We start from the raw sequence: 17,050 nt of genomic DNA, 5'->3' as shown, positions 1-17,050 counted from the left end.
TCAAAGAAATTGGGTGGATAAAGCACGTACGAGCGCGTCTCTAGCCCAAAAACAAATGTACATTACATGTGTTGTATCTCGGAAACGATCCGGAATAGAGATTATGTCCATATAAACTTCTTCGCTTCAAATAAGCATTCCTGTCATCTCCCTGAACATTGACCATTTCTGCTGGAAGTGCAGAGTTTTAGTATTTAAAATGAGAATCCTATGTTTGGGTAAAGAGGCAGCAGTATTTCGGATGTACACTCATGCTCATAAATTAAGAATAACGCTGGTACATGGGGAAACAACGGTCTGGTGGGCGGTTTGCGCGTTTAAATCACCTCGGGGTATGGCCATGCGATGCATTTGACCTGTGGTCGTCGCACGGTGGCGCTGGCAGCAGTCCACATATGCAGAAGTGTGTCGGTTTATGTCAAGAGTAGAGTGCAGCGAGTAAGTATGCAGGCATTTTCCGACGTACTAATAGTGACTGCGTGTTGAAAATGGCTCAAAGAACACACAGTAATTACGTTATGATTGGTAGAATACTAGGGCGACTGGAGGCTGGTGAAACACAGCAGGTCGTAGCACGGACCCTCCGTGTGCTACAAACTGTGATCTCATGATTATGGGAACGATTACAGCAGACAGGAGACGTGTCGAGGCGCTACAGCACGCCCACAGTGTAAAACACCACAAGAAGACCGATATCTCACCATCAGTACCGGCAGACGGCCACGGAGTACTGCAGGTAGCCTTGATCCGGACCATACTGCAGCCACTTAACTGCAGCCACTGGAACAGTTGTCTCCAGACACATAGTGTACAGACGACTGAACAGACATGGTTTATTCGTCTGGAGACCTGGAGGGTGCATTCCACTGACCCCTGCTCTCAGGAGAGCCCGTAAAGCCTGGTGTCAAGAACACAGTACATGGTCATTGGAACAGTGGTCGCAGGTTATGTTCACAGACGAGTCCAGGTATAGTCTGAATAGTGATTCTCGCCGGGTTTTCATCTGGCGTGAACCAGGAACAGATACCAACGGCTTGTTCTTGAAAGGGACCTGTATGCAGGTCGTGGTTTGATGGTGTGGGGTGGGATTATGATTGGTGCACGAACACCCCTGAATACCTTTGACAGAGGAACTGTAGCAGGTCATGTGTATCGGTACATCATTTTGCACCAGTATGTCCGCCTTTTCAGGGGTGCAGTGGGTCCCACTTCCTCCTGATGGATGATAACGCACGGCCCCACCGAGCTGCCATTGTGGAGGAGTACCTTGAAACAGAAGATATCAGGCGAATGGAGTGGCTTGCCTGTTCTCCAGACCTAAACCCCATCGAGCACGTCTGAGATGCTCTCGGTCGACGTATCGCTGCACGTCTTCAAACCCCTAGGACACTTCGGGAGCTCAGACAGGCACTGGTGGAAGAATGGGAGGCTATACCCCAGCAGGGTAGGTCTCTAGAAGAGCGTAGCGTTCCAAAGGATGGGAAAAGGGCACAGGTCATCCCCGTTTACAAGAAGGGGGGTCGAACAGATGTGCAGAACTATAGACCTATATCTCTAACGTCTATCAGTTGTAGAATTTTGGAACACGTATTATGTTCGAGTATAATGACTTTTCTGGAGACTAGAAATCTACTCTGTAGGAATCAGCATGAGTTTCGAAAAAGACGACTGTTTGAAACCCAGCTCGCGCTATTCGTCCACGAGACTCAGAGGGCCATAGACACGGGTTCCCAGGTAGATGCCGTGTTTCTTCACTTCCGCAAGGCGTTCGATACAGTTCCCCACAGTCGTTTAGTGAACAAAGTAAGAGCATATGGAGTATCACACCAATTGTGTGATTGGATTGAAGAGTTCCTAGATAACAGAACGCAGCATGTCGTTCTCAATGGAGAGAAGTCTTCCGAAGTAAGAGTGATTTCAGGTGTGCCGAAGGGGAGTGTCGTAGGACCGTTGCTATTCACAATATAGATAATTGACCTTGTGGATGACATCGGAAGTTGACTGAGGCTTTTTGCGGATGATGCTGTGGTATATCGAGAGGTTGTAACAGGAAAATTGCACTGAAGTGTAGGAGGATCTGCAGCGAATTGACGCATGGTGCAGGGAATGGCAATTGAATCTCAATGTAGACAAGTGTAATGTGCTGCGAATACATAGAAAGAAAGATCCCTTATCATTTAGCTACAATATAGCAGGTCAGCAACTGGAAGCAGTTAATTCCATAAATTATCTGGGAGTACGCATTAGGAGTGATTTAAAATGGAATGATCATATAAAGTTGATCGTCGGTAAAGCAGATGCCAGACTGAGATTCATTGGAAGAATCCTAAGGAAATGCACTACGAAAACAAAGGAAGTAGGTTACAGTACGCTTGTTCGCCCACTGCTTGAATACTGCTCAGCGTTGTGGGATCCGTACCAGATAGGGTTGACAGAAGAGATAGAGAAGATCCAACGGAGAGCAGCGCGCTTCGTTACAGGATCATTTAGTAATCGCGAAAGCGTTACGGAGATGACAGATAAACTCCAGTGGAAGACTCTGCAGGAGAGACGCACAGTAGCTCGGTACGGGCTTTTGTTGAAGTTTCGAGAACATACCTTCACCGAGGAGTCAGGCAGTATATTTCTCCCTCCTACGTATATCTCGCGAAGAGACCATGAGGATAAAATCAGAGAGATTAGAGCCCACACAGAGGCATACCGACAGTCCTTCTTTCCACGAACAATACGAGACTGGAATAGAAGGGAGAACCGATAGAGGTGCTCAAGGTACCCTCCGCCACACACCGTCAGGTGGCTTGCGGAGTATGTATGTAGATGTAGATGTAGCTGCTCGACCACCTGATCCAGAGTATGCCAACCTGCTGTGCGGCCTGTGTACGTGTGAAAGGTGTTCATATCCCATATTGATGTCGGGGTAGATGCGTAGGAAACCCAGTGGCGTTTTGTAGCACGTGTGTTTCGGGACGGTTTTCTCAACTTATCACCAATACCGTGGTCTTACAGATCGCTGTCGTGTGTGTTCCCTACGTGCCTATGCTATTAGCGCCAGTTTTGTATAGTGCCTCGTTGTGGGGCACGACATTCTGCAATTATCCTTAATTTATGAGCACGAGTGTAGTACCGGTAGATGGAGTGGAGCGTGTGAGAGAACGCGTGCTGGCTGCCCGCAGATCCGCGACGTGTCGCGGCTGTCGCGCGGCCTGGGCCACTACCCGCGCGTGCTGGACGTGCAGCTGGACGACAACGAGGTGTCCTCGCTGGACGAGCTGGAGGGCTCCCGCTGGCTGTCCACGTTCCGCGCGCTCAGCGTGCGCGGCAACCGCCTCTCGCAGCTGCCCGCCTACGCCTTCGACGACGCGCTCGAGCACAACGGCAACGCGCTGCGACTCGCCCTGGGCCACAACCCCTGGCTCTGCGACTGCCACGTCACGCCTCCCTTCCAGGTACGTGCCGACCCGCCCCTCTCGTCTCGGAAACAGTGAACACATTCCACACTCCGGAAACATCCCCCCGGCTGTGGCGAAGCCATGTCTCTGCAATATCCTTTCTTTCCGGAGTGCTAGTCCTGCAAGGTTCGCAGGAGAGCTTCTGTAAAGTTTGGAAGGTAGCAGACGAGGTACTGGCGGAAGTAAAGCTGTGAAGACGGGGCGTGAGTCGTGCTTGGGTAGTTCAGTTGGTAGAGCACTTGCCTGCGAAAGGCAAAGGTCCCGAGTTCGTGTCTCGGTCCAGCACACAGCTTTAATCTGCCAGGAAGTTTCAGTGAACACATTAATGCCACCCACATGACTGAAGTCTTCAAACTGCAGGGCGTAAATAGGGCGTAGCAGTCTACGCACGTGCCCAGGCTGCCGCTTCCGTCGTGGAGCACTTTTGTGACAGCTGAAGAAGATGAGGGCGAAAGGAAACGGGAAAATGGAGGGCAAAATATAAGTGGTGTAACAAAAGATTGCAGCACTCTTCGAGGAGCTTGTTAAGTAACAAATTGATGGTACCAGCCGTTGTCCGCAAAGGTCATTAGACGACGCTACACAGCGGCCAAGCTACAGTGCAGTACATGCAACTAGGCCACCCCATCAGCAGAAAATACAGGGTGTTTATAAATGAATATCAGGGTTTTAACGCTTTATGATATACTGGGTGATCAAAAAGTCACTATAAATTTGAAAACTGAATAAATCACGGAATAATGTAGATAGAGATGTACAAATTGACACACATCTTTGGAATGACACCGGGTTTTATTAGAACCAAAAAAATACAAAAGTTCAAAAAATGTCCGACGGATGGCGCTTCATCTGGTCAGAATAGCAATAATTAGCATAAGAAAGTAAGACAAAGCAAATATGATATTCTTTACAGGAAATGCTCAATATGTCCACCATCATTCCACAACAATAGCTGTAGTCGAGGAATAATGTTGTGAACAGCACTGTAAAGCATGTCCGGAGTTATGGTGAGGCATTGGCGTCCGATGTTGTCTTTCAACATCCCTAGAGATGTCGGTCGATCACGATACACTTGCGACTTCAGGTAACCCCAAAGCCAATAATCGCACGGACTGAGGTCTGGGGACCTGGGAGGCCAAGCATGACGAAAGTGGCGGCTGAGCACACGATCATCACCAAACGACGCGCGCAAGAGATCTTTCACGCGCCACCTGTCGGACATTTGGGAACTTCGTTTTTTTTTTTCGTTCTAATAAAACCCCATGTCATTCCAAGCATGTGTGTCAATTTTTACCTCTCTATCTACATTATTCCGTGGTTTATTAAGTTTTCAAATTTATACTGACTTTTTGATCACCCTGTATTTTTTGTGTTATACTTACAGTTATAAATGATATGTCAAATGAAAGAGCAATTCAAACACTTGTGTTTGGCACCAGTACGCATGGGCAGCGCGCAATGTTTCCGCTGCAATCCGCCAGACAGCGGTAGTAGCGAAGATGGCGATTAGTGAACAGAAAGGGTTTTGTGTTTTGCAGTTTGCAAAGACCGAATCTGTAGCTACTGTGCAACGTGCGTTCCGGCTCAAATTCGGTTGTGATCCTCCAGTCCAGTCGCGGTGGCCGAGCGGTTTTAGGCGCTCTAGTCCGGAACCGCCCGACTGCTTCGGTCACAGGTTCGAATCCTGCCTCGGGCATGGATGTGTGTGACGTCCTTAGGTTAGTTAGGTTTAAGTTATTCTAAGTTCTATGGGACTGATGACCTCAGATGTTTAGTCCCATAGTGCTCAGAGCCATTTGAACCATTTTTTTGATCCTCCAAGTGATGATAACATTCGTAGATGGTATCATCAATTTGAAGATACTAGCTGCCTTTGTAAAGGGAAGAGCACAGGACGACCAAGACTTAGAGAAAAGACTGTTGAGCGAGTGAGAGAGTCGTTCACTCGTAGCTCTGGAAGGCTAGTCATGAATTACAAGTTCCCGTGTCGACTGTTTGGAAAGTTTTAATAAAACGCATACAACTACGTCCTTACCGTTTACAGTTATTACAGGCTCTAAAGCCGGCAGACCATGGATTATGTGCCAACTCCGCAAACGAAACGTTGTTTCATGACGATAAAGATTTTCTGGATCGTGCTGTCTTCAGTGATGAATCGGCCTTTCACCTTATTCGAGATGATAGCACTCACATTGTGCGCATTTGGGGCTCAGAAAATCCTCACGAGGTGGTACAAATGCAAGGAGATTCCCCTAAAGTGTTTTTTGTGCCGTATCCTGGCGGAAAGTTTATGGGCTTTTCTTTTTTGGTGAACCTACTGTAACTGACACTTCTTACCTTAATACACTAGAGAAATGGCTCTTCCCTCAGTTGGAAGAAGATGAGGCAGAGAACTTCATTTTCCAGCAAGATGGTGCGCCACCTCACCGGCATAGCGAAGTACGCGATTGGTTGAACTTCACTGTACCCAAGCGCTGGATAGGCCGCAAGGGACCCAATGACAGGGCATGCTTTGCGTGGCCCCCACATTCCCTCTACCTAACGCCATGCGACTTTTTCCTTTGCGGCTTCATCAAGGATTGTGTGCCTCCGCTACCAGCAGACTTCACTGAATTAAGAAACAGAATTGAAGCAGCTGTTGCTACAATCACTGAAGACACACTTATCAACGTTTGGGAAGAACTCGGCTGCAGACTTGATGTGTGCTGTGTGACAAATGGTGCTAACATTGAACATTTATATGGTTCTTGGTAAAACTGTTTGTGTTTCTCTTTCATTTGAAAGATCATTTATAACTGTAAGTTTAATATTATAAATATTAAGCGTTAAATCCCCGATATTCATTTATAAACAACCTGTATATGTTCCACTAACGGACTGCACGTGTAACTTCTCCCAATGGGCGCTAGATGGCATCGAACGTGTTCGCACTTGTCACAGCACTGCCTGCAGCCTATCAACGAACAAATTCAAGTTTGCTGCCTAAGGCCTAGCCCCTTTGTAATAGGTGCTCATTCCTATAACTTCGACACTCTGTAGCGTCGTTGGATGACGATTGCGCACATGTGTCTCTAATGTCAGTTTGTTCTTCAAATCACCCTCTACTAGCCTCGAAATTTCTCTGTACCATTCTTTTTACATCTTACTCGTATACATACTAGCGTTGGAACTTAAATAGTGGCAACTATTTATTCACAACCGATACAAAAGAGTTACATGTTTTCACCTGTTACTGTCTTTCAAATTAATCACCAGAGTTGTGTAGAACCCGTTGCTAGCGATGTGGAGGGCGTTGTATACCGTCAGCAGAGCCTATTCTGTTGATGGTGGGAATGGAGCGGTCTACTGCCTGTCGAATCTCTGTAACATTTCTGAAGCGAATGCCACGAAGTGGTTCCTTCATCTTCGGAATCAAATCAGTCACAAGGACTTAAGTGTTAGGAGTATGGTGGATGTTACAGTACTTTCCAGTCCCATCAACCGAACAGAGCAGCCACAGCTTGCGGTGTATGCTCCCGCGCATTGTCGTGCAAAATGATGGATGGGTTGCACAGAAAGTGTCGCCGCTTCTTTCGCAAAGCTGGTCGCAGGTGATGCTCCAAAAACGAACAGTAATTCTGTGCACTGACGGTATGCCGTGGAAGAACGTAATGCGTTAGGATGACACCATCACAGTCGTACACGAGAATCACCATAACTTTAGACTGCTCCATTCGCACCATCAACAGAACAGGCTCTGCTAACGGAATACTACGCCTTCCACATCGCTGGCAACGGGTTCTACACAACGCTGGTGCCTACTTTGAAGGACAGTAGCAGGTGCAAACATGTAACTCTTTTGTATCGGTTGTGAATAAATAGTTGTCACTGTTTAAGTTCCAACCCTCGTATTAGGAAATCTGTTAGTGGTAACAGGACTACATTGCACCATTTCCACGACGTGCTGCTGTTGCTGCGCAGAATGTTGCACTACACATACCCAAGGGAAATGGGAACTAGGAAGAACGCCTGTTACACACAATGTTACATGTGAGGTGCATCCCCCATTAGCCTTTATGACGGGTTAAACTCTGTTACGGGCACTTTCAATGGCGAGCCTGAATGTTTGTGAAAGGCTAGCAGCACATAGTTCCTCAAGAGCCGAAACAGAAGGAGGTAGTAATATCGAACGCTGGGATCTGCAGCGAAGTCGACGTTGTAACTCATCCTAAAGGTGTTCCATTGGGTTCAGATCGGGACTCCCGGTGGGGCAGTGCTTTTCAGAAGTGCTATTGTCCACAAACCATTGCCTCACAGATGATGCTTCATGAAAGGATGCTTCGTCATGGTGATACAAACAAGCATCGTCTCCGAACTGTTCCCCAGTTGCACGCAGTACACAATTCTGTAAAAAAATGTTCATATCCTTCCGCACTTAGACCTTTCATAAGCACAATAACAGGACCACACCATAATCGCAACAACACTGAGATACCATAACAGCACCACCTTTGATTCGGCACTCCAGCTCATTCGTTTCCAGCCTTCTACTATCCAGTGGTGTCTCTCTTTACACGACTTCAAGCGTCGCTTATCATTGACTACAGAAATAACTGGCTTTATGAAAAGCTGTTTGACTATTGTACTCCATTCCTTTTAACTTCCTGCGAACAGCCATTTGCTAGCAGGACTGCTGGCAGTACTTTGAAACCTACGGGTGACACCTTCCGCTAATTTTAAGAAATTTTTTACAATCACCCTCCTTAACGCTCAGCTCATTACATGAGGTCTCTCTTGTCTTGGTTTCACTGTGGTTGTTCCTTCGCGCTTCCACATCGTAATCACATCACCAGCAGTCCACTTGGGCAGCTTTATAGTGCATGAAATGTCCCTAATTGATCTGTTACCCTGTTGGCATCCAGTGACTAGTCCACTTCAGAAGTTCCTGAGTTTTCCTGAGCGACGCGTTCTGCTGTTACTGTTTCTGCTATGTATGAGGCGGAACTATGGGCGTTATGGAAAAAGGGTGACCGGGCTGAGTCACGCAGTTTGACTCTTAGTCCTATCACGAGGTGTGGCCATTAATTGCACGTTTTGATCACGTAGGCTGACGTGAGGATCAATGAACTATACTTGACGGGATGTATCTGGAACATCTTAGGTGATTAGAAAGTTGTTAGACAGGAACACAATTAAATACTTAGCTTTAATTCAGCATCAGCGGGGAACGTCGATCTTGACTTTGTACAACATTTACAAGTGCATTTATAGACTCAACTGCGAATACTTCTTTAGAATTCTGATTGGTTCACGCATATAGATAAATTGTCAATGCATAAACTGCATGTGGCGCCTGGCTAGGTCGCAGCTACTGACTTAGCTGAAGGCTATGCTAACTACCGACACTGCAAATGAGATCTCTGAAACTATAACAAGTGAATCATTCGTATTAAAGTCGGCTGTAGAACTGGGCAGTGCGCTAGGTTGTCTCGTAAGACCAGCCGAGTGGCGGCGCTCGGTCTGCTACGTCGACAGTGGCGACTCGCGGCCCCGATGTGTACTGACGGACCGCGGCCGATTTGAAGCCTACAACCTAGCAAGTGTGGTGCCTTGCGGTGACACTACAAATTCCTTACTGACAACGTAATACTCCCACCTCCTTGCACACTGACGGGTCCATCTATCGTGACAGCTACTGCCCAGTTCCGCATTATGTAGCGGTATCCCGATCGTTTTAACAGGTAGTGTATACATACAAATGGATACACGTTTGTGAGTAGATTAAAACATAACATAGTTTCAGGCTAATTTAATACACCTGTGATTTCAACATCTGGCAAGAAACAAGAGTTACGTATCTCTAGCGCTCCCACATACGAGGATGAAGGTGAATATCATGGTGTGAAATCTGGAACACCAGGGACGCTTTCTATCAAACGGGAGACATATGTGACTTGCTGTCTTAATGGTCTTAGCTCCCCTCTCCCCTTATCCCCTCACACTTCGTTGGGGAACGGCGCGGGGTGGAGGGGAATGTAGGTAAAAATAAAATGTCATCACTCCCGGAGCTTACGCACTACTTAATCTAACTTAAACTAACTTAAGTAAAGGACAAGACACACACCCATGCCCGAAGGAGGACTCGAACCTCCGACGGGTTCTTTTTGGGAGGGAGGGGGGGGGGGGGGGGGAAGCCACGCGGACCGTGACAAGACGCCTTAAAACACGCGGCTGTAAAAATAAGACATAAGACTTACTTGGTATCGCCATGTTAAATTTCAATTACATCTGCCACATACATGACTTACTGATTGGACAAAATTACTGCAGCGTTAAGACACACGTTCCTATGGTTCAAATGGCTCTGAGCACTATGGGACTCAACTGCTGAGGTCATCAGTCCCCTAGAACTTAGAACTAGTTAAACCTAACTAACCTAAGGACATCACAAACATCCATGCCCGAGGCAGGATTCGAACCTGCGACGTAGCGGTCTTGCGGTTCCAGACTGCAGCGCCTTTAACCGCACGGCCACTTCGGCCGGCACGTTCCTATGGGTGGGACTGAGGGTGAACACGGGGTGAAATGTTAAATTCAGCAACTACTGATATCAGTCTCGAATTGCTATTTTTCAGTGGTTCTAGTGTGATTTCTGACAGTTCCAATGACATTTAAGCCCATGGCTTATCAGTGAAACGAGTAGAACTGTGCAGAGTCTTAAAAAAGAACTACATGACCAAAAATATCCTTTCCGCTACGTTTAAGTACGGGGAGAATAACTGGTCGGAAACCACCCGGTAATCAACAAGTAAACCGCAATTTCCCTGCAGTGAATACATACATTACATGCAGAAGCGGATATATTTTTGGGTGGACACTAAAAATGAAGCAAACGTTCCGACTTAAGAACGAACGAATCAAATAGTAGAGGGAAGCTTTACAGTATTAGCAAATGCCATGTTTACTTCTCGTAGATGGTTGACAAAATGCGAATGATGCCGCTTTTGAAACAGGAGAAAAGAAAGAGACTTAGGAAAAGTAACGAGTTAATTCTATGACTCTTATCATTCTCACCACTCAAACTATAAATTTACAATGCAAGCAGCAGTTATAACAAGGAATAAAGAAAGTTAACTGTTTAAAGTAACATCAAAGTTGCAAGAAGCAGGACAGGCCTGTGGTCCACTTAGATCAGGATGGGATATGTAAGAAGCCGTGTCTTGTTCAGGGAATAATACCGAAAGTTTCCTGATGCGTTTCACGTGTACCAAGAAAAACATAATTCAGAATGGCCCAGAAAGGGATTCGAACTATGCTCCTCACAATTACAACTGTGCTGTCTTAGTCACTGCACCGTTCTTATCCTAATGCTAACGTCCAGCTCGGTATAGTATTTCCCCTGATATTCCAACCAACGCTGGCAAAATATACAGGAGGGAAACTGATTCTCAAGCCTGTTAACTGTAACTGTAACATACTTTTAAGGCGGGAGGAACATGTACACACAAACAGCCACAGCACATGCAAACGCCAAATACCTGTCATTTACACATATTGTATTCCGCTGCTGTTATAAAATGGAAACATTTTCGGCTTCCACAAAACTCCCAAACCTTTTACGTTGTTTGGTAAGAGAAAATTAGCCAATTGTCATATTTTGTTGTAGTTTTTTTGGAATTATGATTTCAATTTATTTAGTTTTAGAGGACTTTTTCTGTAATATTTACGACCAGTTTCCCCTATACATCCCTACCCCAACCATCCACCCTTATGTTCGTACGTACGTCCGTTACGCAATTCAATTTCATTGCACTCATTGCAAATGGGCTGTTGTAACTTCTCACATTTGTGTAATAATTTAATGAATTAGTGATCGCTGATGTGTATTTATCATGTGACGACAGGGTGTATTTTCACTGAAATATTTTAGTTGACTCCATGGCATTCTAAGTGCCTAACTTTTTTTTGTGTACCTTTACGAAGCTCTGTAGTGGAGTTCGTCGCACCTGAAGATGGCACTGTTTGCCATAACTGGTAATTAGAGGATTTTATATGCAGTTAAGCGATCACTGACGTCGTAAATTGTTATACAAACATTTACAGAGGTCGAGTACTTAACCGATAGTGCAGAGATCACTTTTCAATTGCATAAAATATGGAAATGTTATCAGCTGATATCTAGTTATCTCTTTCGTATAAAGCTATTTTTTCTGTATCTACTCGTCGATGCTATACGGTAAGAGCACAGCGTGGTGCAGATGTTCGGCGCAAATATTATAATCTGTTCCTTAAGAAAAGAGAGGAAGATAAGCGTTATTTTAAGTTGGGATCCATTATCTATGGAGAGCCAATGCTCTCGCCTCGTTGCATACGCCAGTTCTCGTGAGATCACCGAAGTTAAGCAACGTCGGACGTGGGCGGCACTTGGATGGATAAACGCTTCTATAGGCTACGTGCCGCTGGCTGCTTTCCCTTTGCCTTTAAGTCAAAGGGGAAGATGGATGGCGGCGTAAAGTCCCTGATCACAAGACTTTGCGTCAGTGTCCTGGATTAAATTCCAAGTCTCTCCACAGTGTCTCATGAAGTGAGGACATGTGACACGGTTGATGATCTGTCTGTCGGACAGGAACGTTAAGCTCGGTACTATTCGAGAGGAATAGACTATGTGCCGGCACTGGGTTTTCAGCCACTCCCGTTTTTCCTCTTCAGGCAGCACAAACATGACACGACACAAAACACACAGCCATTACAGTCACGGAGACTTATAAAATACACTTCAACACACGACTCTAGCATTTCGCGAAGAAAAGATGTCACTGTAGGTGAAGGACAGGAAAAATTTTAAAATTAGGTTGCTCAACCTGCCTTTCAATGTCTTCCCGTCACCAATGTCATATGGCTTTACTTTACTTACGAAAGGGACGATTTCTTGTAAGCCAGTTGCCCCGTAAAGCGATTCCCATTAATTGTTCTGATCTCCTTTTCTCAGGTGCTACTGCTAAAGTATTCGAAGCTGGTCACAGATCTGGATGACATTCGATGCCAGAACATCGATGGCGACGAAAATGCCAATGTCAAGGTAAGCATCACACCTCATATATCTTACGCACGCCATTTAAAAGCCATCCAACAGTCATCGATTTCTTAAAAGCACGTTTCCGTATTAACTGCGCTCTCCACTTTTCTAAACTCTACGTGACTGTAATCTGGAAAACGTGTGACATATTTACATGCAAAATAAACTATTTCCCGTTTGTTACTTTTGTCTGAACAGAACCATATTCCTCCACTCTGTGTCCGTATCCATGAAACAGAACTGCATCATCATAGCAAAACTGTATTGGTTAACTGCTTTCATTTTTCAGAAAACGTATACAAAATTATTTTTAATCAATAAACAAATATGTGTACGGTGCACTGTAAAGTTCATTGCGTAAGCAGTTAGATCAGCACAAACACGTCACAGATATTAAATGAAATTAGTGAAGCATTGCAAAGCGTTTGACTTGTCAATTAACAATAAAAATTTCGCCAAACGACAGTAACAACAGGCAAGCAAGAGAAACTGTACATATCGTGTGTGATGAAATGAAGAAATTAAGATATTTCACACTTTATAATTCTTACAGTGCACTGCCTCATATTTTATCTGTGGTGCAAAGGTTTTCTTCGCCGAACACACCAAACACGAGGAAACCGTGGGCGCATAGGCTTTGTGAGTACAGTGGTTGCTCCACACCTTCTATCCCAGCAGTTGTACATACGTTTAAGAACTAAGGTAGATACTTTAACAATCCACTTGTGAGCATGTGTTTTCTATATTTAGGCTGTTATTTCTTCATCACGTCAGCTAAAGTCTTGCCGTAGACAGTGATCGGAATTCCAAATGAAAAGGGGGTTACTACAACCGTCAGCTCTCGTAAAGACAGCGAGTCTATTCGCAGCCGAAGTTTGTGTTGAGGCGTAAGTGGATGTTTTGTTGCCCTTATGTTTGGTTTATATGATGCATCACAGGTTTCGTGCTACTATAGCAAATACGCACGTATTATTTCAGGTTTTCATTTGTGTAATTAAAGTGCCTGCATTTCAAAATTCCACTCGCTGCATTAAGTCACATTATCGCTACGTTTACTCTTAGGTGACAACGTATGATACCATACTGTTTCGACACCTGGAGCAGTTCTTCTTTAATTTTAATCAGACACTTAATAATTTTCTTCGCCAATTATTGCATTGAGTTTTTACGTTTTAGTCCCCTAAAATCTGTCGTTTGTGTCTGTTGCTCTATAAACGTAATAAATCAAAGGGTTGTACTTCGTAGCGTTACTGATTATTGTTCAAAGTATGTCAGGAAGCATCACAGCCTCTTCATCTCCACAAGTGCATCATTTCACTCAGAAGGGGCCTATGTCATCATTAGAGACCGCACGAGAAAATGTTTCAGATATTGCATACCGCCTTCACGACATAAAGGCAAACGTAAACATTTGTTTTGTACTATCCGAATGCCGACAGTAACTACTTTATCCATAGAAAGATGACAGGAGAGCTTTTTATAACATTGGCAAGTGCTTGTTTTGCTGTATACTGCGATGTCAGTTCTTTGTAGTATAACGAGAAATGCTATTTCATAATTTTTGTCAGGCTCCATAGGACGTTCTAGTCTAGTACGCTATACGCAAGAGTGAGAACGTAGTTCGCATAATCAGGGTGGGGAACAGGTACACGGGAATTTTAATCTTGACTTTGAGGCGTGATAAAAACGTTTCCGGTTAATTAAGATATGGGTTTAGTTACTGTGCCAACGCGAAGTTATTATTAGCCAGGAACTTTCGTTATCGTCTACACTTTGCGGCAGTCTGTGCGTTCAGGTCTTTTATTGTTAGTTCATTCCCCACGCTCCAAGGGGTCGGATAATAGGCAGTCAGAATTTCAAATTTTTATCCACTAAGATATATATCAAGCAGTCACTATAGGCCATTCGTTAAAAATGTTCAGATTATATAGGGTGATTCAGTTGCTCTACTTTGGGTTTTATGCAATCCACAACACCTTCAGGTATAACACACAAGATTTTCATACTCTCTCGCTCGCTGTCCTACAGAAAAAAATTAACAGAACGTTTTAATTTTCGACCTGTCCAAGAAAAATGTACAAAAGTTACCTCTTGGATAACTCAAAAACCGTGGCCTCCGGCGAAAACGTATCCCTGTAAAAAGTGTAGCTACACTAAGTTTCCCACAAAAAGCCCTGTTCATTGACATGACAGTTCCGCACTTGGTGTTTGAAGGCATTTGTAAGGGCAGCTGAATCATGTTGGCGGATTCATATAGAGTTTTTTAAGTATGACAGTGCTTTGTTCGTCAAATACCACATATGAAGGAAAGTAGGAAGCTTAGGATTTAATGTTCTGTCAACAACGAGCTCATTAGAGATGGTGCTCGTGCTCGTTTTGGGATAAACATGGGGAGGGAAATCAGCGGTGTCCTATTGAACGATCCTGGAATTAGCCTTGAGTTATTTAGAGAAGCCATGGAAGATCTAAATTTGGATGGCCGGACAGAGATTTGAAGCAACATTCTCCTTGAAGCGAGTCCAATGTATTAACCACTGTAATAGCTCAGTTGGAGCTGCTGTCTGATGTATAGAGTTTGACGATGATCTGAGTGCTCGAATGACCGAAACCGGTTATGATCGGATCTGTGAATGTGTTTAAAGTAAAAAAATAAAAAAATACGTGACTCATCAATCACTCTCCTCCATAGACGGAATGCCATATCTTCCAGCAATAAATCTACTTTTCTTCCAGAAATATTTCACAGAACTGATGATCAGGTAATAAGGGGATTTGTGGTGAGTGAGTGGAAAAGGAAGTGGGAAGTATGGAGAAGCTTCTATATGTTTAAAAAATTTCATCTTATATTGAACGGATGTATTTATTCTTTATTTGTTTAACTCTCTTCTGGTTACCTGTTTCATAAGAAGACGGTGAGGATTAATATGATATGCATACTGACTTGGCGTAAACTTGTTTTTTAATATAATTTTTAGCCTATGTACTTTGATGACACACGATGTGTATATTACGAATGGTACTTTGAAGTCCTCATTAGACATTATTCAAAGAGGAATATTTCTACTCCACTTTTGAATGCTTCTATTGAATGTATATAAAGTACCTATTTTTGTAGATTGTTGGATGGTCCTTATGTCGGTAGCACAAATGGAGAAGAAAAGTTCTAAACTTCTATAGAAAATGGAAGCTTTCATGGTATGAACAGCACTTGATTTCAAACTTAGGAAAAACAGTAAGGGCACTAAACACAGACCCTACAGCTACAAATGAACTGACAATGTTTAACAAACATTGGATAATTCATTTATATTCAGACATTATCTTCATTTTTTCAAATATTTAGGTGGTTTCTGCGGATGAATATTTGTCGTTGTTTAATCTGTTACATTACAAACCGTAGCCGAGTGACAAAAAGATTATTTGTCTGACTAGACTACGTGAGGATTTTTAAGTAACTGATATGGTGTGGATGTTTAATATTACGTAAGTATATTCACATTCCATAGGATAAACGATTGTGTGATACATCAACATAGAGGACGAATGCAGAATCTCTAATCAGTGATGGATGCTCTTTGAGCGTTATTAAATCAGTGGGCAATCAGGTATGGCTACATACAGCATAATATAAACTATACATCCGTAGTGGCTAGGTACGCAGATCATACAGCTTATACCGATTAGTGTACCATTCAAAAAAGAGCTTAAACTAAGAGTACAATATGTGTATTTATATATCATGGCCCATGTCTTTGGTTTTGTGTTTATACTACACTCCTGGAAATGGAAAAAAGAACACATTGACACCGGTGTGTCAGACCCACCATACTTGCTCCGGACACTGCGAGAGGGCTGTACAAGCAATGATCACACGCACGGCACAGCGGACACACCAGGAACCGCGGTGTTGGCCGTCGAATGGCGCTAGCTGTGCAGCATTTGTGCACCGCCGCCGTCAGTGTCAGCCAGTTTGCCGTGGCATACGGAGCTCCATCGCAGTCTTTAACACTGGTAGCATGCCGCGACAGCGTGGACGTGAACCGTATGTGCAGTTGTCGGACTTTGAGCGAGGGCGTATAGTGGGCATGCGGGAGGCCGGGTGGACGTACCGCCGAATTGCTCCACACGTGGGGCGTGAGGTCTCCACAGTACATCGATGTTGTCGCCAGTGGTCGGCGGAAGGTGCACGTGCCCGTCGACCTGGGACCGGACCGCAGCGACGCACGGATGCACGCCAAGACCGTAGGATCCTACGCAGTGCCGTAGGGGACCGCACCGCCACTACCCAGAAAATTAGGGACACTGTTGCTCCTGGGGTATCGGCGAGGACCATTCGCAACCGTCTCCATGAAGCTGGGCTACGGTCCCGCACACCGTTAGGCCGTCTTCCGCTCACGCCCCAACATCGTGCAGCCCGCCTCCAGTGGTGTCGCGACAGGCGTGAATGGAGGGACGAATGGAGACGTGTCGTCTTCAGCGATGAGAGTCGCTTCTGCCTTGGTGCCAATGATGGACGTATGCGTGTTTGGCGCCGTGCAGGTGAGCG

At 44.8% G+C, this 17,050-nt stretch overlaps 1 protein-coding gene across 1 annotated transcript in view; it reads left to right on the top strand.

The window, feature by feature from the left end:
• Window positions 1-17,050, top strand: part of LOC124792512 (protein singed wings 2) — a 129,018-nt gene that overhangs the window by 99,608 nt on the left and 12,360 nt on the right. Inside the window, exons 7-8 of the mRNA XM_047257950.1 lie at window positions 3,174-3,446; window positions 12,418-12,507. Coding sequence (XP_047113906.1) covers window positions 3,174-3,446; window positions 12,418-12,507 — 363 coding nt within the window. The remainder of the gene's footprint in view (window positions 1-3,173; window positions 3,447-12,417; window positions 12,508-17,050) is intronic.

The sequence above is a fragment of the Schistocerca piceifrons genome, chromosome 1 (assembly GCF_021461385.2).
Source record: "Schistocerca piceifrons isolate TAMUIC-IGC-003096 chromosome 1, iqSchPice1.1, whole genome shotgun sequence".
NCBI classification, from domain to species: Eukaryota; Metazoa; Arthropoda; class Insecta; order Orthoptera; family Acrididae; genus Schistocerca; species Schistocerca piceifrons.
This window is presented reverse-complemented; position numbering and strand designations above follow the sequence as displayed.